The sequence below is a fragment of the Caenorhabditis remanei genome, chromosome IV (genome assembly GCF_010183535.1).
Source record: "Caenorhabditis remanei strain PX506 chromosome IV, whole genome shotgun sequence".
Lineage (NCBI taxonomy): Eukaryota > Metazoa > Nematoda > Chromadorea > Rhabditida > Rhabditidae > Caenorhabditis > Caenorhabditis remanei.
Window position 1 is genome coordinate 22,737,682 of NC_071331.1, and position 23,576 is coordinate 22,761,257.

General features: G+C 38.2%; 5 protein-coding genes and 1 pseudogene across 6 annotated transcripts; 3 read left to right on the forward strand and 3 right to left on the reverse strand.

The window, feature by feature from the left end:
- Positions 1-2,665: 2,665 nt before the first annotated feature.
- Positions 2,666-8,921, forward strand: GCK72_015823 (uncharacterized protein; the record flags this gene model as incomplete). The annotated part of the gene is made up of 7 exons (XM_053731153.1): positions 2,666-2,737; positions 3,269-3,354; positions 4,005-4,319; positions 5,564-5,822; positions 6,851-6,935; positions 7,460-7,720; positions 8,590-8,921. The coding sequence occupies 7 exons, from the start codon at positions 2,666-2,668 to the stop codon at positions 8,919-8,921; spliced, it is 1,410 nt and encodes a 469-aa protein (XP_053585925.1).
- Positions 7,446-8,943, reverse strand: GCK72_015824 (annotated as a pseudogene). The gene is made up of 2 exons: positions 8,730-8,943; positions 7,446-7,576 (listed from the first exon to the last, which is right to left on the reverse strand). Coding segments are annotated over exons 1-2 (345 nt in total).
- A 2,486-nt stretch (positions 8,944-11,429) lies between these two features.
- GCK72_015825 (uncharacterized protein) lies at positions 11,430-15,030 on the forward strand (the record flags this gene model as incomplete). Its single annotated transcript, XM_053731154.1, has 10 exons — positions 11,430-11,529; positions 11,578-11,714; positions 11,762-11,850; positions 12,817-12,911; positions 13,273-13,409; positions 13,459-13,685; positions 13,730-13,785; positions 14,568-14,704; positions 14,753-14,961; positions 15,006-15,030. The coding sequence occupies 10 exons, from the start codon at positions 11,430-11,432 to the stop codon at positions 15,028-15,030; spliced, it is 1,212 nt and encodes a 403-aa protein (XP_053585926.1).
- Positions 15,031-16,515: 1,485 nt separating this feature from the next.
- Positions 16,516-18,303, forward strand: GCK72_015826 (uncharacterized protein; the record flags this gene model as incomplete). Its single annotated transcript, XM_053731155.1, has 3 exons — positions 16,516-16,627; positions 16,676-16,752; positions 18,100-18,303. 3 exons carry the CDS (start codon positions 16,516-16,518, stop codon positions 18,301-18,303), a joined length of 393 nt encoding a protein of 130 aa, XP_053585927.1.
- A 475-nt stretch (positions 18,304-18,778) lies between these two features.
- GCK72_015827 (uncharacterized protein) lies at positions 18,779-21,430 on the reverse strand (the record flags this gene model as incomplete). The annotated part of the gene is made up of 3 exons (XM_003096266.2): positions 18,779-18,905; positions 19,465-20,055; positions 21,117-21,430. 3 exons carry the CDS (start codon positions 21,428-21,430, stop codon positions 18,779-18,781), a joined length of 1,032 nt encoding a protein of 343 aa, XP_003096314.2.
- A 763-nt stretch (positions 21,431-22,193) lies between these two features.
- On the reverse strand, positions 22,194-23,270 carry GCK72_015828 (uncharacterized protein; the record flags this gene model as incomplete). The annotated part of the gene is made up of 3 exons (XM_053731156.1): positions 22,194-22,332; positions 22,382-23,143; positions 23,194-23,270. The coding sequence occupies 3 exons, from the start codon at positions 23,268-23,270 to the stop codon at positions 22,194-22,196; spliced, it is 978 nt and encodes a 325-aa protein (XP_053585928.1).
- Positions 23,271-23,576: the final 306 nt, after the last annotated feature.

The following is a 23,576-nucleotide window of genomic DNA, read 5'->3' on the forward strand; positions in this document are numbered from 1 at the left end:
TTTTCCGCTGAAAAAATACAAAAAATTACAAGAAAATCGGTGAAAAATGATGGAAATTGAGTGGAAAAATGCTCGAAATACACTCAAAAATGTGGTGGAAGAGGAAATGCAGTTGGCGGTTTCTAGGCCACGGCCACCGGTTAATACGCACCAACACTGCCTCCTGCACGAGAAAAGCGCCTCTCTTTTCGCACGCGGTCTGCGTCTCCTACAGGGAGGCACGTCTCTCACTCTCTCACTGGGATTTGAGGGTGTTTGATTGAAAACTGTCAGATTTTGATATTTCCAGAGAAAAATTAGGATTTTAAGAATAGAAATCAAAAGAACAATAACAATAATGTTAGAAAATCCAAAAAAAAGAGGAAAATAATACTGAACAGTAGATAAAACGACAGCTAATATATGGTCAGTTTTGATCGAAAACGGTCAAAAAGCAGTCAACTTATACAAAAATCTGAAACGGATATCTTATTCAGAATATCTTCAGCGTCATTTTCCACTATCAAACTCTAAATTTAATTGAAAACTGAATTCAGTATAAACTTTACAAAAATCGGTACAAACTCGCGTAAGGACTGAGATTCTTGAGATGTTTTCGAACTCTTTCAGAAAACTGGATGCATTTCACAAAAATACTGAGACGAACAACTTATAGTCCTTGTTGTCAGCTACATTTTAAGCTATAAAATATATGTTTTGCCTCAGAATGAACTGTGGTATGAGGTTTTCAAATGCCATGAGAGAAGAGATAATAGGGTTATTGTAAAAGACTTCGTCGCGACGTCTGGAGAAATTATTATTTTTTGTCAAACCTTCTTTGTTTCTATAGTACACAACCCGGTCTTCATTTTTTTAGTTGACCACTTTTTTGTACGATGCGTTCCTGGAAAGTTATGGCTCATGAAAGCATGTGCTCCCTGAATTCCCTAATCGAAGTTCGGGAAATCGGATGTTTTCATTCATCGCGCTATATCTTTCTAAGAAGACTCCGTACAAAAATGTTGTCAACTACAAAAATGAAGATCGAAATGTGCTCTACTCAAAAAACCAAAGATTGGAAAACAATCATTTCTTCAGACGTCGTGACGAAGTGTCTTACAGTAACCCTACTACTTTTTATGCCTTTTTCGAAATTTTCAAAAAGTTTTAACTCACTTCGTTCTGAAAGAAAACTTTTGTATCATAGCTCAAAATGTAGCTAATAACAGTCGCTAAAAGTTATCCGTTTCCGATTTTTGAATATGGTCCTCAGTTTTTCACAAAACCTCGAAAACCTCCCAAAATCGCCTTATTTTCACGATTTTCAACTGATTTCTCCAAATTTTATACTGAACTCAGTTTTCAACCAAATTTAATGTTTGATAGTGGAAAATGACGGTGAAGATATTCTGAAAAACGTATCCGTTTCCTTTTTTGAAAAAAAGGGTCGTTTTCCATTTTCGGTCTATACCGGTCATACTGTAGATGGAGTGATATGAAGAGAGTGAACATATTGTATTTTTTGTGGTTATCATCCATATTACAGCACAAATCAACACAATTTATGATTTTTATAAGAAAAAAACAAGAAAAACTTCGGAAAATGTTCTAAATTCATAGAAAATGTGAATTCGATATGGTGTCTCGCCATAATTATTCTAGTCCCAGTGTTGGTGTATGTTTTGTATATCAAATTATAGCTAAAAATCCCCTCATTCCATTTATACCACTTTCAGTCTCCAAATATTATGTTTTTTTAGTCGCCGACAACCTTTTCAATTTCAGCAAAAAAAATTCCAGTGTCTAATGCAAGTGCGCTCTATTTGCACGCGTGAGAGATTGGAGACGGCAGACGTCGCTTTTCTCGTGCATTTAGCGTCGCTTTTCTCGTGCAGGAGGCAGTGGCACCAAATTCAAAAAAGAGAGGTGGCGAAAGGAGGAAACACAGCTGGAAAGGCTAGCAAAAGGATGAATAAGGCAGAAATTGATGGATTTTCAGATTTCAGCGGGATATATAGTGTAAAACTAATAGGAAAACTGATTTAAATCAATATTTTCAAAAAATTCCATCGAAAAACATAAAATTAGATTTTTCGGCGTTTTTGCAATATTTTTTGAAAAACGCGCCGCAGGCACGCCAGACAGGGACAGTAGAGTCAATAAGATTCCCTAGGGGCCCCGAGAACATTCACACACGCGACGCATAACCGCGACGCGTCTAACATTGATTTTCTGCGTTTTTACTATTCACCCATTTTTTTGGGATTCTGAATCCCGTATCTTGACTCCAGGATCCAGTTTCAGCATTTTTTAAACCCAAATACGCCGGCTGGGGTGCCTATGACGCGTTTTTTCGAGAAAAATATTGCAAAAAACCCAAAAAAAAAACTAATTTTAACAATTTTTAGATGGAATTTTTGACAACATTGATTTGAATCAATTTTCTTTTTTTTTAACCTTTTTCCCGCTAAATATCAACCAATTTTTGCCTTATTTTATGTTTTTTCGTTCACCGCCTCCCTTTTTTGAATTTCGCGCGTTTTTACCAGTGGCCGTGGCCTAGAAACCGCCAACTGAAATTCCTCTTCCACCAAATTTTGAGTGAATTCCGAGCATTTTTCCACTCATTTTCCATCATTTTTCACACCGTTTTTTTTGTAATTTTTCGCATTTTTTCAGCGGAAAAATGGATCCCTCAGAGGCGCTGCTAATGCACGTCCAAAAACCAGAAGAATATCCGATCACGGAGGAGACAGTGGTGAGTTTTAGTGAGAAAATATCGATTTCAGGTGTTTCTGGTGGTTTTCGATGGATTTTTGAGGTGGAAATTATGGAAAATTGAGAAAGTTGGATTGAAATTGATGAGTATCAGAGAAAATTTTGGAAAAACCGGAAAAAATCGGTGAAAAAAAATCGATTTTTTTCGAAAAAAATTCGTCTTGGGGTCGTTTTCAATGAAATTTTGCTCTAGAAATGTCGGAAAATTAGAGAAATTAGCAAGAAATTGATGGAAATTAGTGAAAATTTTGAAAAAAAAACCGAGGAAATCGGTGTAATATCGATTTTTCGAAAAAAATGTGAATTTTTTTGGAAAATGCTGAAATTTACTTCGATTTTCAGTGTTTTTTAGTCAATTTTTTGTATCAAAATGCTGCAAATCAGCTGGTTCATGCTGTTTTGCTGTTAAAACGCCAAAAATTGTCATTTTTCCCATAAAAATCTCGGTTTTTTTCGCGAAAAAAACGTCAAAAATTGTCATTTTTAACCCAAAAACCCCTATTTTTTGCAGGACGGCGTGAAATACATAGCATTTGGAGACAACGCGTACCCTTCCATCACTCGGACGATTGCGAAAGTATATGGAAAAGAGAAAGAGTATTATTCACTCGAATCTCTCGTTTGTTTCCTCAGATTCAAAGGCGAAAATCATGGAGTTTATGTGAAAGAGGCGGCCCGCCGCCAATGTCAAAGCAGTCACCAGAATTGATAGGTAAATGGAAAGAAATTGGTGGAAATCCACTGAAAATTCACTGAAAATCGCTGAAAATGACATAGATTCCGTTAAAATTGATGAAAAATGACAAAAAATTGCTAGTTTCTTCTGAACGAAAATGGCTGAAAACCCACAAATTTCGGTCTGAAAATGCTTAAAACGCGTCACAAGCGCCCCAGACGACCTATTTACCATCAAAAATCCACTTTTTAAAGCTATTTTCAGCCGATTTTCAGTCATTTTTGCTCAAAATCGCTATTTTTTGGCCGAAAACCGCTGAAAATTAGTCCAAACACAGTGAAAAAGCTGAAAAAGTACGGATTTCAGATGAGAAAAACCGTTTTTTCAGCGTTTTCCAGTCAAAAATCATTTTCAGACAGAAAAACATGAATTTTACGGGTTTTTCTATCCAAAATCATCTAAAATTCACGTTTTAAGCCAATTTTCAGCCGATTCAGCCGATTCAGTCATTTTGAATCGAAAAAACCCTCAAATTTTTGCTCAAAACCGCTTAAAATCTTCCAAATTTCAGAAATAAAGTGACAAAATTCCTCGAAGGCGAAGCATCAGTATTCCCGAAACCCGATGGTTTCCAACAAGAACAGCCTCGATCTCTGAAACAGCTTCTGAATCAAGGAGAACCGGATGCAAAACGGCTGAAACTCGACGTCCCGACGACATCCGGACATCCGAATGACATACAGATGGAGGACGAAGGGGCGGGGCCTATTCCTCAGAAGAAAGAAGTTGAGATTCGAGCATTAAATGATAGTCTGACGAAGGATCGAATCGCCGAAATGAGAAGAAAACGACAGAAAAATTTGGAGAAGGGAATCGTCAATATCGAGTGAGTTCAGGCAATGAAAACGCGCCCACGACGCCCCAGATTTTGCAAAAATTGGCTGAAAATGACTGGAAAAATGTGAAAAAATCAGCCCAAAATCATCGAAACTGACTTTATAAAAGCGTCACAAGGCGCGCCATGCTTAAAAACTGGCTGAAAATGGCCTAAATCTGATCTGAATTGATCTGCAAACGTCACAGGCGCGCCAGAATAGTTTTAGACTGAAAATGTTGGTAGCCGAGTCAAAAATAGCTGCAAAAATGCTGAAATTTCAGATGAAAATGATTGAAAATAGTGATTTTTCAGTTGAAAATCTTGAAAATCGACTTGAAATCGCTCAGAAATGGTCATTTTTGAGATTTTTTGAGCTGAAAAACTGGAAAAATAGGCTGAAAATGATCAAAATGAGTCTTTTTTTCCCCAAAATCGTATTTTTGACCCTCAAAAACCCCAGGAACCCCATTTTTTATCCTAAAATGTTATAAAATCCCATCGTCAATATCGAGTGAGTTTTGGATGTAATATACTGAAAATGCTGAAATTTCAGATGAAAATGATTGAAAATAGTGATTTTTCAGTTAAAAATCCCGAAAATCGGATTGAAATCGATCAAAAATGGCCATTTTTGAGCTGAAAACCTGAAAAATCGGCTGAAAATGCTGGAATTTGACTTTTTTGGTAAAAAAAAATGTCAAAATTTGGCTGAAAATCGATAAAAATGGTCATTTTTGAACCAATTAGTTATAAAATTGAGGAAAATCTCAAAATTGTTGGAAATTTAGCTTAAAAACATACAATTTAGGCTGAAAATGCCAAAATTCCAGCTGAAAATCGGTCCAGGACGACCAGAATTCATCGTTTTCGTGAATCACGGTCTGGCGCACCTTTGTCGCGTTTTTTCGTGATGTTTTCTAGCTGAAAATCATCAGAATTAAACGGAAATATATCCTTCTGTAGTATCAGCTCCAAAATTCCAGATTTTTGCTGAAAAACGGAAATTTTCACGGAAATCGGTCCAGGCCGACCAGAATTCATCATTTTCAGCCGATTTCTTCTGAAAAAATCCCGAATTTCGCCTCAAAATAGCCCTACAAAGATCAATTTTCAGTCAAAAAAACGCTGAAAATCGAGCCAGAAGTACCAAAAATGATCGACATTAGTCATTTTTCAGTTAAAAATCTTGAATTTTGGCTTGAAATTGATCAAAAACTGCATTTTTCACCTAAAAATTGACATTTTTTTTGCAGTGAATCACTATCAACACTAACATCAGCGTCTCTTCCAAAGTGTCGAATCCACCGAACACGTGAGAATGTAATGTTGGGAGTGAGAGATCTGTCGAATGTTCTCGAAATCATCTCATCCGCCCAACGTCAATGGGATCTCAATGAGAAGAAGGAGAAAGTGGCGGCGGTGCATGCGGCGGCGACAATCGGAGGACGGTCCGGATTAGATGGACAACAGAGATCCGGATATTCTCGTTATGCACAGGAGGCTTTCGCTCATGTTAGTTGAGCCATGAAAATGTGTGAAAATCGGCTGAAATTGGCTGAAAATGACCTAAAAAACGTGAAAAATTGGCCCAAAATTATCAAAAATAGCAGAAAAATCGCGAATCCTCGAGAAAACGCGTCTACGACGCCCCAGGATTGGCAAAAATTGGCTAAAAAACGACTGAAAATCGGTTGAAAATGACTAAAAATTGACTGAAAATGACTGAAAAAAACGTGAAAAATCGGTCAAAATCAGCCAAAAATCATCGACATGACTGAAAACGACGCCCCAGAATCGGCTGAAAAAAAATTGGAGTAATTGGCTGAAAATGATAGGAAATCGGCTGAAAATCGGTCAAACTCAGCCAAAAAGCATCGAAAATTACTGAAAATTGACTGAAAATCTGCTGAAAATGACCTAAAAAACGTGAAAAATTGGCCCAAAATTATCAAAAATAGCCGAAAAATCGCGAATCCTCGAGAAAAATATCGAAAGCTGAAAATTGACTGGAAATCACCGAAAAATCGAGAATTCTTATCTAAAAGCGTCACAGGCCCTCTATCATCGCATAATTTTCGCCCAAAAACCCCCTAGAAAACACGTCAATGGCGCCCCAGAATCGGCGAAAACAGGCTAAAAATTGGTCAAAATCAACCAAAACTCATCGAAAGTGTCCAAAACCGCGTCACAGGCGCTCCAGATGGCTCCAGAATACTTTTCGGCTGAAAGCCTAACTGTAGATGGTCCAAAGCCGAGCTGAATTGATCTGAAAGCGTCATAGGCGCGCCAGATTCTTTTTTTTGACTGAAAATGTTGGTAGCCGAGTCAAAAACGCGTCTTTGGCGCGCTAGACATTGTCAAAATCGATCCAAAATTACCAAAAATTGCCAAAAAATCCGAGAATTTTAGTCTGAAAACCCCCAAAACGCGTCACAGGCGCCCCAGAGCCTCAAAATCTTCTAAAATTCCCAAATTTTCACCGAAAAAACGCGCCGACAACGCCCCAGCCACCTCCCAATAATTCATTCTCATTATTTCAGGAGAAAACGAAAGAAATCCAAACGGAGGGATCGTTCATCGGAAGTAATTTGAGTACACTCAAACAAGGACATTCTGGAGGACACAGTAAGAGTTTCCGTGCTGAAAATGCGCGTCAGACTGTTGAAAAAGGCGATTTTCGAGTGGAAATTCCATTTTAAACCTTCAAAATTGATTCATTTTGAGGAAAAAACACGTCTAAGGCGCGCCAGCCGCTGAAAACGACACAAAAACGCGCCACAAGCACGCCAGTTGACTAAATTCCAGAAAGCGTCAAAGGCGTGCCAGCCACGGTTATTATAGCCAATTTTGACTGAAAACAGTCTCAAAATCAGCTGAAAAACGCGCCAATGGTGCGCCAGATACCGATCTTCGCCGGATTCTGATGATTTTCAGCTAAAAACGCGTCAATGGTGCGCCAGACTCTCCATTTCGGCTAGAAACGCGTTACAGGCGCGCCAGTCTTGGTTTTGATCGAATCTTGGGGTAAAAATGGCACATTTTCCCTCATTTTTTGAGAAAAATAGCTCAAAATGCATCATTTTTTGTGAAAAATTGCTTAAAAAGCAGCATTTTTCATGATTTTCAGCCTAATTTTCATCTAATTTCAGAGCCAGAAATGCGTCCACCACCGATTCTTCCATCAGTTGTCCAGAAGCCATCGTCTTCATCTGGAGCGATGGGCGGAGCCAAGAGAACATCTCGATCGCCAATAATAATTGTACCTTCTGCGATGAATACGATGATTAATATGTATAATGCAAAGGATATTCTTCAGGGATTAGGATACGTATCTGTCGATCAGAAACGGAAAGAATCGAATAAGAAACCGACGGATTTGGTCATTCAGAGACAGAAGAATGGACAGACTTGTCAGTGTGATTTTATGCACTTTTTAGGGAGAAAATTGAGAAAAAACGGAGAATTTTGAGCCCGGAAATCTATATTTTCAGAGAAAATGAGCAAAATGTGGGTTTTTGGAGCGGAAAATCTTGAAAAATCGAGAAAAATGAAGAATGTTGAGCCATTTTTGACGATTTAGGGCTCAGAAATCTATATATTCCCCTCAAAACCTACTTTTCAGCCCCAAAAACTTATTTTCGAGCTCAAATTGGAGAATTTTGAGCCATTTTCGAAGATTTTAGGCTCAAAATTTGATATTTTTACTTCAAAACCTATTTTTCAGCCGTAAAAACTTATTTTTGAGCTCAAATTGGAGTATTCAGAGCCATTTTTGACGATTTTTCGCTCAAAAATCTCATTCATGTCTGGCGCGCCTGAGACGCGTTCCACATGAAAACATAAATTTCACTAAAATCAGCTAAATTCTTCCAATTTTTCGGTTAAACACTTCATTTTTTGCTCAAAATATCGATTTTCACCTAAAAAAATATCATTTTTGAATCCATCTGGCGCGCCTGAGACGCGTGTTCATCATTTTTTTTTCGAAAACTTGAAAATTGCGTCAAATGTACGCCAGAGGCTTCAAAAAAAGGGTTACATACAGGAAAACGACAATGTTTAGACCATTTTCAACGAGATTCTGAGCTGTGAGCTTCGTCTGGCGCGCCTGAGACGCGAATATATCAAACTTCAAATTTTCGGCTTCAAAACTGATTTTCTGCTCATTTTGAACTCCAAAAACTTCAAATTCTTCCAATTTTTCTGTCAAAACCTCAATTTTTCGCGAAAAAAACTCGATTTTCATCTGAAATTCTCTCCCAAATTCCAAAATTTGCAGACAACATCCGAATCATTGACAACGCGGAGAAGCTGGCACCAGAAGATTGGGATCGAGTGATCGGAGTATTCGTAATGGGCGTGGCTTGGCAATTCAAAGGATGGAAATGGAATGGAAATCCGACGGACATCTTCACTCACATTCCCGCATTCCATTTCCATTTCGATTCGGACAAACCGGTGAATCAAGTGATGCAATGGAATTGTCAGAAGATTCCGATATCCGCAACGAAGAGACATACGGATAAGGCACGATTCTCACAAGTTTGGGAACACATTGAGCAAGCCGTTCGAAAGAATAAACCACATTTGAATCAACGTCTTGGACTCTGATTTGGATGCTGAAATCGATCATTTACACCTGAAAATACCCCCAGAAATGATGATTTTTAACCCCAGAATCGTGTTTTTTGACCCCAAAAACCCCCAAAATCGTCATTTTCTTCACATTTTGAGCTGAAAATACCCCTTCAAATGATGATTTTCCCCTAAAACCCCATTTTTTGACCCTAAAATCGTATTTTTTAGCCCTCAAAACCCCCAAAATCGTGATTCTCTCCATATTTTTTGCTGAAAATCGAGAAAATCCATCTGAAAATACCCCTAAAATCGTACTTTTTTGGCCTCAAAATCCCCTAAAACCCCATTTTTGACACCTTTTTTGTGTAAGAATCGTCATTTTCAGTAGTTTTTGACATGAAATGCCCCTAAAATCCCATTTTTCTACCTCAAAACTCCAATTTTTCCCACCTTTTCCTCATTTGTTGACCCAAAAATCGATTAAATCGATCTGAAAACTCCCCTAAAATCACAATTTCCACTATTTTTACTGTAAAATATGCACATTTTCCCACATTTTTGAATCGAAAATCGATTTTTCGATGATTTCCAGTCAAAAATCACGTTATTCTATGATTTTCTGCAATTTTCAATTTTCTTGTTCAAATCTGAAGCCACGCCCTTTTTTCTCATTTCATTTTATTTCAGATATATAATTCAATTTGTTATGAAGTACGAATGCAATGTTTTGCCTTTTTTGAGATCATTTTCAGATTCGGGAGAACGAGAGCTTTCAGAAAAGTACCCACAAGCCATGGTTCTGAGCGATTCGGGTCTCGACACGATTTACGCCGGGTTACTGTAGTTTTCATGGTGGGACCCAAAGTTGTCAGAACTGGGGCTTGTGGGTACTTTTCTGAAAGCTCTTGACGTGCTGAATACGAATATCGAAGAAAAAATTCAGAAATATTGGGTCTTACCCTGAAAATCAACAAGTTTTGGGTTTTTTCCAATTTTTGGCTACAGAATCCCTGATTTTAGATCATAGAAATTTTTTGTTATCATATTCGGATTCAGCTCGTCGAGAGCTTTCTGAAAAGTACCCATAAGCCATGGTTTTGCGCGATTTGGGTCTCGACGCGAAAACTACAGTAACCCGAAATTTCGCGTAAATCGTGTCGTGACCCAATTTTTCCAAATCTAGGCATGTGGGTACTTTTCTGAAAGCTCTCGACGAACTGAACAAGAATATGCCACTTCCAGAGCAGGAAACTCAAAACTGCAGTTTTTCTTCTATTTTCCATTTTTTTTTCCATTTAAATCGTTATTTTTTGAAAAAAATTTTCCAGAATGCCTTTTTTGTCTGTTTGTGTGTCCAAACATCGTTAAAAAAATAAAAACAAAAAACTTATGACCCGCAGTGGGGATCGAACCCCGGTCGGTTTTGTGCAGTGGTGGTGGTGTCTACCTTCACTGGGGACATGAGGGTTTATGACGGGAAACACGATTTTTGGGGGATTTTTCGGGTTCTTAGTGTAGATTTTTGTGATTTTCATATTTTTTTGGGTCTAGAAATCTATTCGTCATCGAAAATCTCAGTTTTTCATAAAAATTCGAAAAAAATTGTATGTGGAGCTATATGAATAGATGTTTGTGATTTTTTCAACTTTCCGATTAGTATAGTTTCTCAACACTTGGAATATACACTTTCACGCTGCTTTCCTGTGAATACGGTAGCCAGTTTAATTCCTTCAACACTTCATTCGACTCGAATCTCGATCCATGAGTGATTGTAACTGATTCAAAATTATTTCTTTTTCCATTTAACCATTTTCGGATGAGACCGACGAAAGCCCTATTTCCGCCTCTTAATCTTACCATAAACAAGCTTTTCCCATGAAAATTTCCGAAAAAGTAGAATCTGCAGTACCCGTCAACCAGTTTTTGATGAGACTAACGAAAAATCAAGTTCCGACTCCTGGTCTTACCACATCCGGATGTCTTTAAAATCCTTGATTTGTTAATTGATGTTTGAACGGTTCGAATTGTTGTTTTGATTTTTTGGTATTCGTTATCTCCCTTTCACCTGAAAAATCACTCCAAACCCACAATTTTGATTTTTTTCGAAATTTGATGAAAAACCGAGACTTTTGAGCGCAAATAGGTTTCTAGACCTAAAAATTTATGAAAATCACAAAAATATACTCTCAGAACCCGAAAAAGCTTCCAAAAACCGTGTTTCCCGTCAAAAACCCGCATGTCCCCAGTGAAGGTAGACACCACCACCACTGCACGAAACCGACCAGGGTTCGATCCCCACCTGAGGTCAAAAGTTTTTTGTTTTTTGTTTTTTTGATTTTTGATGATATACGGGCATCCGGATGTCTAGAAGATGGTTTGTGACCAGTTTGGGATTGTTCTTTTGATTTTTTGGTATTTGCTATCTCTCTTTCATGTGATGTGCTAATGAAGTCATTTGATATGATGATTATTCCATGACAGTTCATTAACATAAGGGAATAAAAGGGGATCCAAAGTCATCAGTATCATCATACATCCAATATGAACTACCTTCTATTCTTTCTACTGGTTTCTTTAGTTAATTGTAAAGGTTGTAAAGATCAATGTGAATGTCCGGATCTCCTCGATAAACTCACTTTTGGTACTGAAAATTAATAAGTTTCGTCAGCAATCAAGATATTTGTTTCAGATAGAGACAACGTTTTGTATACTGAAGAAGCGGGATGTGTCAGAAACATCACTTGTAAGACTGATGTCACGACCTGGGTAGGATTTAGCTTCAACAAAACAGAAATTTCTCGCCCTGATGATGCTCCCGATTTCGCAGTACGTTTTAACTTATTACATACACTCCACCAATTATATATATATAGATAGCCAATACTTTAAATGACGAGGTACCAACAGGACCCAATATAAACCTATTCGAATTTTTTGGAATGATTTGCGAGAATAAGGAATGGTATATCACTAAATACCCGCGAGGAGTTAGCTATGGAACCGATACGGGAGTATATTATATAGGGACAAACGGAGAATTTAACGGGAAAAAGACAAAAATTGATGTATTTTTTTGGTGAGAATTATATGAGATATTGACAATCAAATATTGTTTTACAGCATACCTCCACCAAAATAAGTTTTTTAGTGATCAAATGGGAAACCCTGCTGAAAATTGAATTCACATTTGACTAAATCGGTTTTCTGTTAATAAAGTGTATACTTTTGATGGTCTTTTATCAATTACGTTTATACATGATACTGTAAAAGGCCGAGCACCTGCTATAGACTTTTAAGATTTCTGCCTTTTTAGGCACATTCGGTGTAGATTGCAATCTTTTCTGGTATAGGAAGGAGAAAGGGGCCCTTCCTTGGGTCCTTCAGAGACTGGCCTGTGACAATACTGTAAATCCGATTTTTCGGTAATTTGAAAACAATTGTTTATTTTTTCTACAGTAACATTTACAGAAGACGAAGAGCAGCATGGGCGGCATTCAACTACATCAAAAACACAACAGATCCCCTATCATGTCCAAGAATCCAAGAACAGCTTTTTGACATCACTGTCCTCCCCGCCTGAACAAATGGATCAGAAACTTTGCAAAAAATACAAAAAATTTGATTTTTTTTCCAAATTTAATGAAAAACTGAGATTTTCTAGCACGAATATGTTTCTAGATCCGAAAAATCATAAAAATCACAAACATCTACACTAAGAACCCGAAAAATCCTCCAAAAACCGGGTTCCCCGTCAAACCCCCCCCCCCAATGCCCCCAGTGAAGGTAGACACCACCGCCACTGCATAAAACCGACCAGGGTTCGATCCCCACCCGGGGTCAAAAGTTGTTTGCTTTCTGTTTTTTGAAGATATACGATCATCCGGATGTTTAGACTTCCAGATTAAACAAAAACCGTTCAAAATTGCAGGTCTAACTTCGAAATCCCGCCGGAGACCTATGACCACTCTGACGGTGTCGATATCATTCGGGAATCTGATGGATTATTGGCCACTATCAAGATTAGTCAGACAGAATTCACTTTTTTGTCTGGAAGAATCGATTTCCTTGATTTGTTAATTGATTTTTGAACAGTTCGAATTGTTCTTTTGATTTTCTGATATTTGATATCTCCCTTTCATTAGATATGATAATTATTCCATATCAACTCATTAACATAAGAGAATAAAAGGGGATCCAAAGTCATCAGTATCATCATCATATACCAATATGAACTACCTTCTATGCTTTCTATTGGTTACTGTAGCTATCCTCTCTCAAGGTTGTCTCAGGGTGAATCATCACTGTGAATGTCCGGATCTCCTCGATAGAGTTGTTTGGCCTGGTACAGAAAATGATTAGCCGGTTATTAATACATTTATTTCAGATAAAAGCGAAGTTTTGTATACTGAAGAAGCGGGATGTTTTAGAAACATCACTTGTCTGACTTATGAGTGGACATGGGTGAGATTTAATTACAACGAGACAGAAATCGCTCGCCCTGTTAATGCTACTTATTGGGGAGTACGTGTTATCTTATTGTATGTGCTTCACCAATTATATACTATTATAGGCTGCCGAAACTATAGATACAACTATCCCCGCGGAACCACAAAAATCGATTGTAAACCTATTCGAATTTTTTGGAATGGTTTGTGAGAATAATGAGTGGTATATCACGAAATACCCGCACGGATTTTCTTATTCAAAACCGATTGGAAACGAGAATTACGTATACCAGATGAAAAACAACAACGGAGAACTTGATGGGAAAAAGAGTAAAGTTTTCGAGTGGGCTTGGTAAGACATATGTGAAAGATTGACAATCAAATATTGTTTAACAGCATGCCTCCATCGTGGTGTGAATGTCCGGATCTCCTCGATAAACTTCAATGGCCAGGTACTAAAAGCGGATGAGTTTGGTCCATACTTGTCCACCGGGCCGAAACGGGCCGGCTCGTAACTCGCGTCAAAATCAATATTATGAGCTGAAAAATATACCAAAATGTAGATCTCCGGAAAAAGTGCCAAAAAACGCGAAAATGGCCAAAAAGCCACTCTAGCTCGGCCCGCGGCATATTAACGAATAGACATCCGGCCCGTAGTAGATCACGGGCATAGAACTCGTCGAGATCTACATTTTGGTATATTTTTGAGCTCATAATATTCATTTTGAAGCGAGTTACGCGCCGGCCCGTGTCGGCCCGTTTCGGCCCGGTTTGCAAGTACGAGGGGTACTATAGCAGTTTGAGACCATTTCCAAGCTTTTTAGGTCAGTTTTAGCGGTTTTTCTGAGGTTTCAGCGAGCTTCGTGCATTTTTGAGTCAGTTTAATCTTTCTTAGCGAATTCTAGCAAGTCTGCTGCTCTTTTCAGTCAATTTTGAGCAGTTTGAGACATTTCAGTCATTCTGAGCTGGGTTTAGACACTTTAGAGCGATATCAGTCGATTAATATGCCGCGGGCCGGGCTAGAATGTCTTTTTGGCCATTTTCGCGTTTTTTGGCACTTTTTCCCGGCCCGCGGCACATTAACGAATAGCCATCCGGTTCGTAGTAGGTTACGGGCATAGAACTCGCCGAGATCTACATTGTGGTATATTTTTGAGCTTATAATATTCATTTTTTTCCGTTTCGGCCCGGTTAACAAATATGATTTGGTCTGTTATTCAGACACTTGTTTCAGATAGAAGCATAATGTTGTATACTGAAGAAGCGGGATGTGTCAGAAATCTCACTTGTGAGACTGATGCCTCGACCTGGGTGAATTTTCTCTTCAACGAAACAGAAATCTCTCGTCCTGATAATGCTCGCAATGACGGAGTATGTTTTCTCTTATTACATATGTATACTCTATCAAATTATATATAGATGGCCCCAACTTCCGAAAATTCCGATGAAACAATAGAAATTGTAAACATATTCCAATATTTTGGAATGATTTGTGAGAATAATGAATGGTATATTACAAAATACCCGAGGGGAATTCTTTATGGATCTACCACTATTGGAGAGAAATTTGTAATGGGAACCAACGGAGAACTGGACGGGAAAAAGAGCAAAATTGATAGATTTGGGTGGTGAGCATTATATCGAAAGATTGAAAATCAAAATTGTTTTACAGCATACCTCCAGGATATTATTCGTAATTTGTGATCAAATGGAATCTTTTTTCATGTGACTCAATTGGTTCTCTGTTAATACAGTTTATACTTCTCATGTTCTTCTATCGATTATTGTTTACGAAAGGGGTACTGTAGGTTGGAATTTTTCGGAAATCTTCGTGGGAAAAACTTTTTATGGTGAGAGTAAGAGTCGGAAGTAGTTCTTTCGTCAGTCTCTTTAACAAAAAATGATTGGATGGAGATATAAATAATTTGGAATCAGTTATAATCAGTCATGGGTTGAGATTCGAGTCAGTAGAGCTATCCAAGATGGTGTTAACCGGGGTATTTGATAGGAAATTTAAAAGGCATTCGTTTTTCCTCCGCTAAGTCTACAAAAGCTACAAACGTGTCTATGAAAAAGTTGGCGTAGATTTGTTTCATTTTGTGCCGTTTGGCGATAGGAAATGAATGAATTATTCCTCATGGGCTGTGTTTTTAAGCAGACTTGCAACAGGCCGGGCCGGGCCGATTTGAGAATTTTCACCGGCTCGGCCCGGGTCACAGTACAAAAATTTGAATTATTTTGAAATTTTTTTCGATTTTTCTGCAAAAAAGTCGATTTTTCGACTATGTTATTACGTATCGCTAAAACACAAGCTTATATAGGATTTTTGCCCATATTTGATGAAAATTTGAAAAAAAATCGAAAAATTTTAAAAATAGTGCACATTTTTTGGCCGACCTTGCCGGGCCGATATTTTGCAAGTCCGTTTTTAAGTGTCGTGTAGGTTCAAATTTGTTTGCAAAAGAGGTTTTAGAGTGTTTTATCTTCATACTCGCCGTTTATCTCGCTCCGTTTGTGTTTGCTTTAGCTAGTTGATACATCAGATTCAGATTCATTCTGGAATTTGTGGTATTTATTTCAAAGGAATTCAATTGGCTACCGTATTCGGAGGAGAACCGTGTATATTCCAAGTGTTGAGTGAGTAAACTAATCGGAAAATTGAGATAAATTACAAAAAGAATTCCTTGAATACTACAAAAACAACATCTTATTAGAGTAGATTTAAACTCTTTTCGAAATGTGATGGAGAAATGGGGTTCTTGAGCGTGAAAGAAAAACTGAGATTTTTGAGCACCATTAGGTTTCCAGACTCAAAAAAATCTTGATAAACATCGAAATTTACCCTAGAAACCTAAAAGATTCCCCAAAAACCTCGTTTTCCGTCAAAAACCCGCATGTCCCCAGTGAGGGTAGACACCACCAACCACTTCACAAAACCGATCAGGGTTCGATCCCCACCTGCGGTCAAACTTTTTTGTTTTTTTTGATTTTTTGATTTTTAACGATGTTTGGACATCCGGATGCCTAGAAGATGGTTTTTGAACGGTTCGAATTGTTCTTTTGATTTTTTGATGTTTCGCTATCTTCCTCTCATTCGATATGATAATTATATCATGACAGTTCATTAACATAAGGGAATAAAAAGGGGCTTCCAAAGGTATCACTATCATCATACATCCAATATGAACTACCTTCTATTCTTTCTATTGGTTACTGTGGCTACCTGTCAAGATGAATACGGTTGTGAAGATGACTGTGAATGCTCGGATATCCTCGACAAACTTGCATGGACTGGTACTAAAATAGGATAAGTTTCGTCAGTAATTCGGACACTTGTTTCAGATAGAAACACTATTTTGTATACTGAAGAAGCGGGATGCGTCAGAAACATCACTTGTGAGATTAATTCGTTTACTACAGTGAGTTTTTTTCTCACCGAATCAGAAATCCCTCGCCCTGTTGATGCCAACGATAATCATGCAGTACGTTTTATTTTTTGCATATACTCTACCAATTATATTAGGTTGGCAAGAAAGTTTTTGACCATGATTTGTTTTGAATGCTGTCAGACAAATGACGAGAATCAAAACCAACTATGCATGGTCTATGTTAGATAAACTCTATGGAATTCTGATAGTATACAGCATTTCCCTCCGACGCTTCCCTTCTGGGAGAGCCCTGCCTATTTTCTTTCTTGACCAACAATTCTTACAGCAATATTTTCGATTTCCCATTACATGTTATATTAAAATTACTATAATAGCTCAACCGATAGGAGAACTTAGCAAGGGTGAAATCTTCTATCGACACACTAAAAGTAATTTAGATCACAACGTTGAGAAATGTCATTTTTAATGATCAAAGTATCACGTACTAAAAGACCATATGAACAGGATTTGTACATGCTGTGAGTTATAGAGGAAGAGTATCCATCCAAGTATTTTTGTGAATTATCAATGACAGTTCACACTGTTTACTACCACAGTTAAAAACTTTTTGAAACGTGTTGGCAAGAATAAAAATTGAGACATGTGTTCGACATCTTTTAGTCGATTTTAACTTTTAGCGAAGGGTAGTCCTACGACTTCAATTCCTCTCTTCTCCTCCAAATTTTAATTGATTGAACCGTTTCTTAGTTTTAACAGGGCGGTGGTCTTGGACAGTAATTATTACAGAAAAGTCAAGTGACTTGGCGTTGATAGAACGCCAGCAGACATCGTCGAACGAGAACGATTCCAAATGAAAGTCATGCCCTCCCTACACAACGTATATAACTGGAATCTTCTAGACAAGTGCAAAACCATAATCTTACACTACTGCTTTTTCACTGTGCAAAACATTAAAGCTCTACGCAAGTCCTCAGTTTCACGCGGTCAGAAACTCCACCGCCTCCATGATGTTGCGCATCCGCATGTTACATAATCGACGACGTACATTCTCACCTACTTTTGCAAAATACGTTTTGCTTACACAAATTACAGCTGTAACCTTCCTCTAACAAAATATCATATATTCGGGGTAATACAGCGTGCTACAGCTGGACAGGAATTCGAAACTTGAAGTCAAGTCGAGAAATGGGTCCAAGCTTATTTTAGCATGAAACAACCGGAGTTTTGGCAGGAGGATATCCGGAACGTACCCAATAAACAGCAGACTGTTGTGTACCAATATAGTCACTACGTATGCTATCGGGCATGTTTTCTGTCCGAGTAGGAATGGCTTGAGTTATGGTCAAAAACTTTCTTGCCAACCTAATATATATGTAGCGTGCCCAAGTAGGTCCCGATGCACCAACAGAATTGAGTACAAACATATTCGAATTTTTTGGAATGATTTGTGAGAATTATGAATGGTATATCACCAAATACCCGCATGGAGTTCACTATCGAACCGCTGCGGGAGATTCATTAATCGGAACCAACGGAGAACTTGACGGAAAAAAGAGTAAACTTTATTTATTTCAGTGGTAAGTATTGTATGGAAAGATTGACAATCAAATATTGTTTTACAGCAAATCTCTGTCATAATAAGTATTTTGCTAAAAACTGAATAAATGTTCTCCGTTAATAATGTTTATATTCCCTCCTCCTTCTGAAATTCTTTTCAAACTCGGTTTTCATCATAGTTTGACATCAAATTCAACATTTTGAGATTTCTAGCTTCAAAATGAGCCCATATTGCCTATATTTTGTTCAATTTGAATTTTGAGGTAGGTACGCGACGCGACCGCGACGGATCGCGGTCGAAAATTCCAAAGTTGAGGAAATATAGGCAATAGGGGGCTCGTTTCAAAGCTCTCAATGTAAGAAATATGAATTTGATATTTTCAACCCTTATAAACCTTAAAATAAACAAAAAATATCACAAAAATATTATTTATTAAAAAATTAACCAAAAAAAATTGAAAACAGACAGAAAAACTCACTAAACCCAGTGAGGTATAGATTATAGAATCCAAACATAGAACATGAAAGCACTTGGGTCAATTCGAATGCTTGCCAGCGCTCCATCACTTTCTCTTACAATGTCCATAGCGTTTGTGCAGTCGTAGTGATATTCGGGGTTGATAAATCTGGAATTTTGAGTTTTAATACTTGAAATTAGCAAGGTTGAATTCAGCGTGACAAGAGCTTTCAGAAAAGTATAATTATGATAGGGTTTGAAGCAAGTTGGGTCTTGACGCGAAAACTACAGTAACCCGAATTCCCGTAAATCGCGTCAAGACCCAAATTTCTCTTACACCTATCATAATTATACTTTTCTGAAAGCTCTCGTCGCGCTGATTCCAAAAATGTACGTTAAAAATGAATTGAACCAAATCTAGTGAAGTAACGGAGTTTCGAAACTTTTCGAAAATTCGAAAATCCATTTTCTCACAAAAAGTGTTATAACTCGACGAGATTTTACTCAAATTAATTGAAGTTGAAATTTCCAATTTCAGCTCGTTAAGACGGTTCAGAAAAGTATAATCATGACGGGGTTTAGAAAAATTTTGGTCTCGACACGATTTACGGCAGGTTACTGTAGTTTTCGCGTCGAGACCCAAAGTGAACGGAATATAGGCTTGTGGGTACTTTTCTTAAAGCTCTCGACGAGCTGAATCTGAAAATCACAATTTCAGCCCTCCTTACCTCGCCCGAGAGGGATAAATCGCTGGTCTCCTCGTCTTATCCCACGGCTTCACGTCAAATCCTTCCAGAATTTTTTCCTTTTCGAAATTAGTGTTTCCAAATACATAAACCACTTTCAGGTGCCTATCGGCCCCTTTATGCCAAGTTTCCAAAAAGATTTTGAGGTCTTCACTAGTCAAAATAGTATTCTGAAGCAGAAGATATTTTCCAGAAAAATTCAAAAAATTTTGGCGGGAAAAATGGCGGGAATAGGAGATCAGAAGGTTCTCGCAGGTCAATAGACACGATTTATCCGAGAGTTCTCCTTCCATTCGAGGATGAACGTAGATCAAAATCGGATTATAAATTTCCATGAATTTCTCCACTTCCGACGTCTTCAGAATCCGATTTTTCGATTCTTTCACTTCGATCAAATCCACTTTTTCCGATTTTGGCACTTTTGACATGGTATCTACAGTAACCGCCACATGGGGAGCGCCGGTTTTTGGGAAGACGCGAGAGAAATGAGTTTGGAGGATCTTCCAGAACTTTGTGTTGTCTTGTGACGAAATGATGATGAGTGGGATGTCGGAGTTGGCGGGGAAGTCGAAACTAAAAGAAAATTATGAATTCAAAATGTGATAATCGGATTCAGCGTGACGAGAGCTTTTAGAAAAGTACCCACAAGCCTGGGTTTCGATCACTTTGGGTCTCGCCGCGAAAACTAAAAACTACAGTAACCCAAATCGTGTCGAGACCCAAATCACTCCAAACCCTATCATGATTATACTTTTCTGAACCGTCTTAACTTGCTGAATTTGAAAATTTGGGTGACATTTCATTTGAGTGAAACCTCGTCGAGTTATGACACTTTTTGTGAGAAAATGGATTTTCACATTTTTACAAAAGCTACCGTAACTTCACTGGATTTTGTCCAACTCATTTTTACATTAGATTTTTGAATTCAGCTCGTCAAGACGGTTTAGAAAAGTATAATCATGATAGGGGTAGGAAGAATTTGGGTCTTGACGCGATTTACGGAAATTCGGGTTACTGTAGTTTTCGCGTCGAGACCCAACTTGCTTCAAACCCTATAATGATTATACTTATTCGAACCGTCTTGTTGAGCTGAATTCAAAAATATAAGTTTTACGCAGATTGAGCAAAATACCATTGAGTTATGATTGATTTTGTAAAAATGCAAAAAAAATATTTTCGAAAAGTTTCGAAATTCTGTAACTCGGTCTGTTTTCAATATTTTTTTAATGATTTTTTGTAAATGGTTTGAATCCCTCTTGATCTTGAGGCAAAAAGTAGAAAACACCTGAAAACTACAAAACAGAGTTCCCAAACTTTTCGAAAATTCGAAAATCCATTTTCTCACAAAAAGTGTCATATTTTGACGAGTTTTTACTCAAACTGGACGAAACTTAAATTTTCAGTTTCAACTCGTCGAGACGGTTCAGAAAAGTATAATCATGACGGGATTTGGAGCGATTCGGGTCTCGACACGATTTACGAGAATTCGGGTTACTGTAGTTTTTAGTTTTCGCGGCGAGACCCAAAGTGGTCGGAACCTAGGCATGATTATACTTTTCTGAAACCTTGCGACGAGCTGAATCTGATTATCATAATTTCAGCCGGAGAAATCAGCAATCTTTCAAAAAACTCACCAACAGCGAAACTTCTCTCCATCAATTTTCCATTTCTTCAAAAACTCCTCCTTTTTCGTCCGAAAATTGATTTTAAGAATCGGAACATTCAACTTCGGAGAAAACCGGGCATACAGTACTCCAACTTTTTGATCTCCACAGTAATCCACGTAAAACGACGGTTTCGTGCGTGGGAATATCGATTGGGCGACGAGTCGAAGGCGTTTGAAGAAGAGGGTGAGTAGAAATACGTCGGATGGACCCATCATTCGGAGGGTGTGTCTCAGGGCGACAAGTGGGAGACGGAGCAGTGGAAACTGGGGAGTTGAGAGCATTTTGGGAGAAAATTCTGGAAAAAATGAGCAAAAATGGGAAAAATCGGCAAAAATCGGGAAAAAAATGAGGAAGAATGTCGAGTATTCTGGCGGGAATGGGCACAGAATATCGATTCTGTTTCCCCGCGCGGATAAGAAAATGAGATAATCCAAGGTGTGAGCCCCCCAGCACAGGTTGCCCTAACGCCCCCCCTGGGAAGAAAAACTTCCCAAAAAACAATTGCCCCAAACTCCTATCCATCGCGTCTATACCTTCCGAAATTATTAAATTCATTATCCTGAGCTCACTAGCTTCCAAATGAGCCCCATATTGCCTATATTCAGACAACTTTGATTTTTCGACCACGCGACGCGGTCGCGTCGCGGTTTTCACGCGATTTTCAAATCGAACAGAATATAGGCGATATGGGGCTCATTTTAAAGCTCCGAAGCTGAAAAATGTGATTTTGATATTGATTTTGAGTGAAAACCCGAAATAAAAAAGTATGGGGCGAACGCGTAGCGGTTTTTTACAGAATTGAGATAGATTTTGATGTAAAAACGGTGAATCTCTGACTGGAATTTTTTAATTTTGGTAGTCTGATGGACACGCGACGGACGACACGCGACGCACGACTGGAAAAGTAAAAGCTGTTTAAATATAAGAAATATGGAACTCATTTCAAAGCTCTCAGTGTCAGGGATATAATTATTATAACTGTTTTTGGCTGAAACAGATTTATTGATAACATTAAATTAGATGTGCAATAAAAACAGTCAATTATTAGTATTGATTTCCCTCTGAATCCGGCCAGACACCAAATTCAACTCTTCCGTATTGCTCGTCATATCGAAAAGAAGCGACGACACCATCATTCCGGGTAATTAGTCGATCACTGAAAGTGGCATCCTCAATATTTGATCTGAATATTACAATAGTTTCTCTTTCTTCAAAATACTTTTCAAACTTACTTATACTCTCTCTTCTCCGTCATCTGAGTGTGAGCCAACTCTTCAAATACGTCTTCCAAATTCATGCCTGTAACATATAAACCAAGATACTTGAGTCGTTTGAACCCTCCGATCGCCCAGTGTTGGAGGATCCGTTTCACTTCTGTGCTAGTGAAATGGATTTCCCATAAAACTAGCTCCACACAGTTTGTGTTAAGTACATCATTGAGAGTAAGAGACAATTGCGAGTCAGCAATTAGTGATTCAATTGAATTCATGTATTGTGTGATTGGGAAGTTATTCGGTAACGACAAAATCCTCACAACTTGCGGATGATAATCCTTTAGAATGAAATGACAGACTTCTTTAGTTAAGTCCTCAATAACCAAATGATAGTTATCTCCCTGTCTCTTCTCAATATAACTTAACAACCAGAGGGTCTTCCGGGACACGACGACTTCCGGTGCACATTTGAATTCTAATAACTCCAACAGGTACTCGTAAACCGTTGGAATCCCTTGAATGTCATCATTCCAATAAGTGGTCGAGACATGATGCTTCCTCGAACGATCCATTGATACCCGGTGACCATTGATATTCACTGATTCAGCAGTTTTAGAATTTTCAGTTATTGGAGCTACGTACACGGTGAAGCCATTTTCCGGTACCGACACATATATATTCGACCTTTTCCCATCTACTAAAACACGTATAGGGTCTGTCTTGTCTCGGAAATTCTTGACAAGGTAATACATTTTACGGGAACATAATGAGATGGGGAATCTGCAAAATATGGAAGAATTGGATAACGAATGAAGGGAATCTTAACTTACACTGTGTCAATATCGATTGATCTCAGAATCTTCTTCAAAACGAGGGTTGGAAATTTGAGAATCGGAAGAGCTGGCATCTGGAAAGGTGAGTGATCGAGAATGAGCGAATGAGTGAACGGACAGTGAATACTGAGAAAATCAATATGTGCACAAGATCCTCTGTTAGTGACAAGGGCCTCCTGACGGGGAAGGAGAATGATGGAGAATAAGTGAGCGAATAGGCGGATACAATAGAGATCGGATGAGTGTTTGCGCGGAGAAAACCTGAAGTAGTCTAGAATATTCTGGTGTGAAGAGGGAGAATGAACAGAATATCGATTCTGACCTCACAGATGAGATAATCCGAGGAGACCAGGTTGCCTTCTTGGAAATATAGGTTTTGT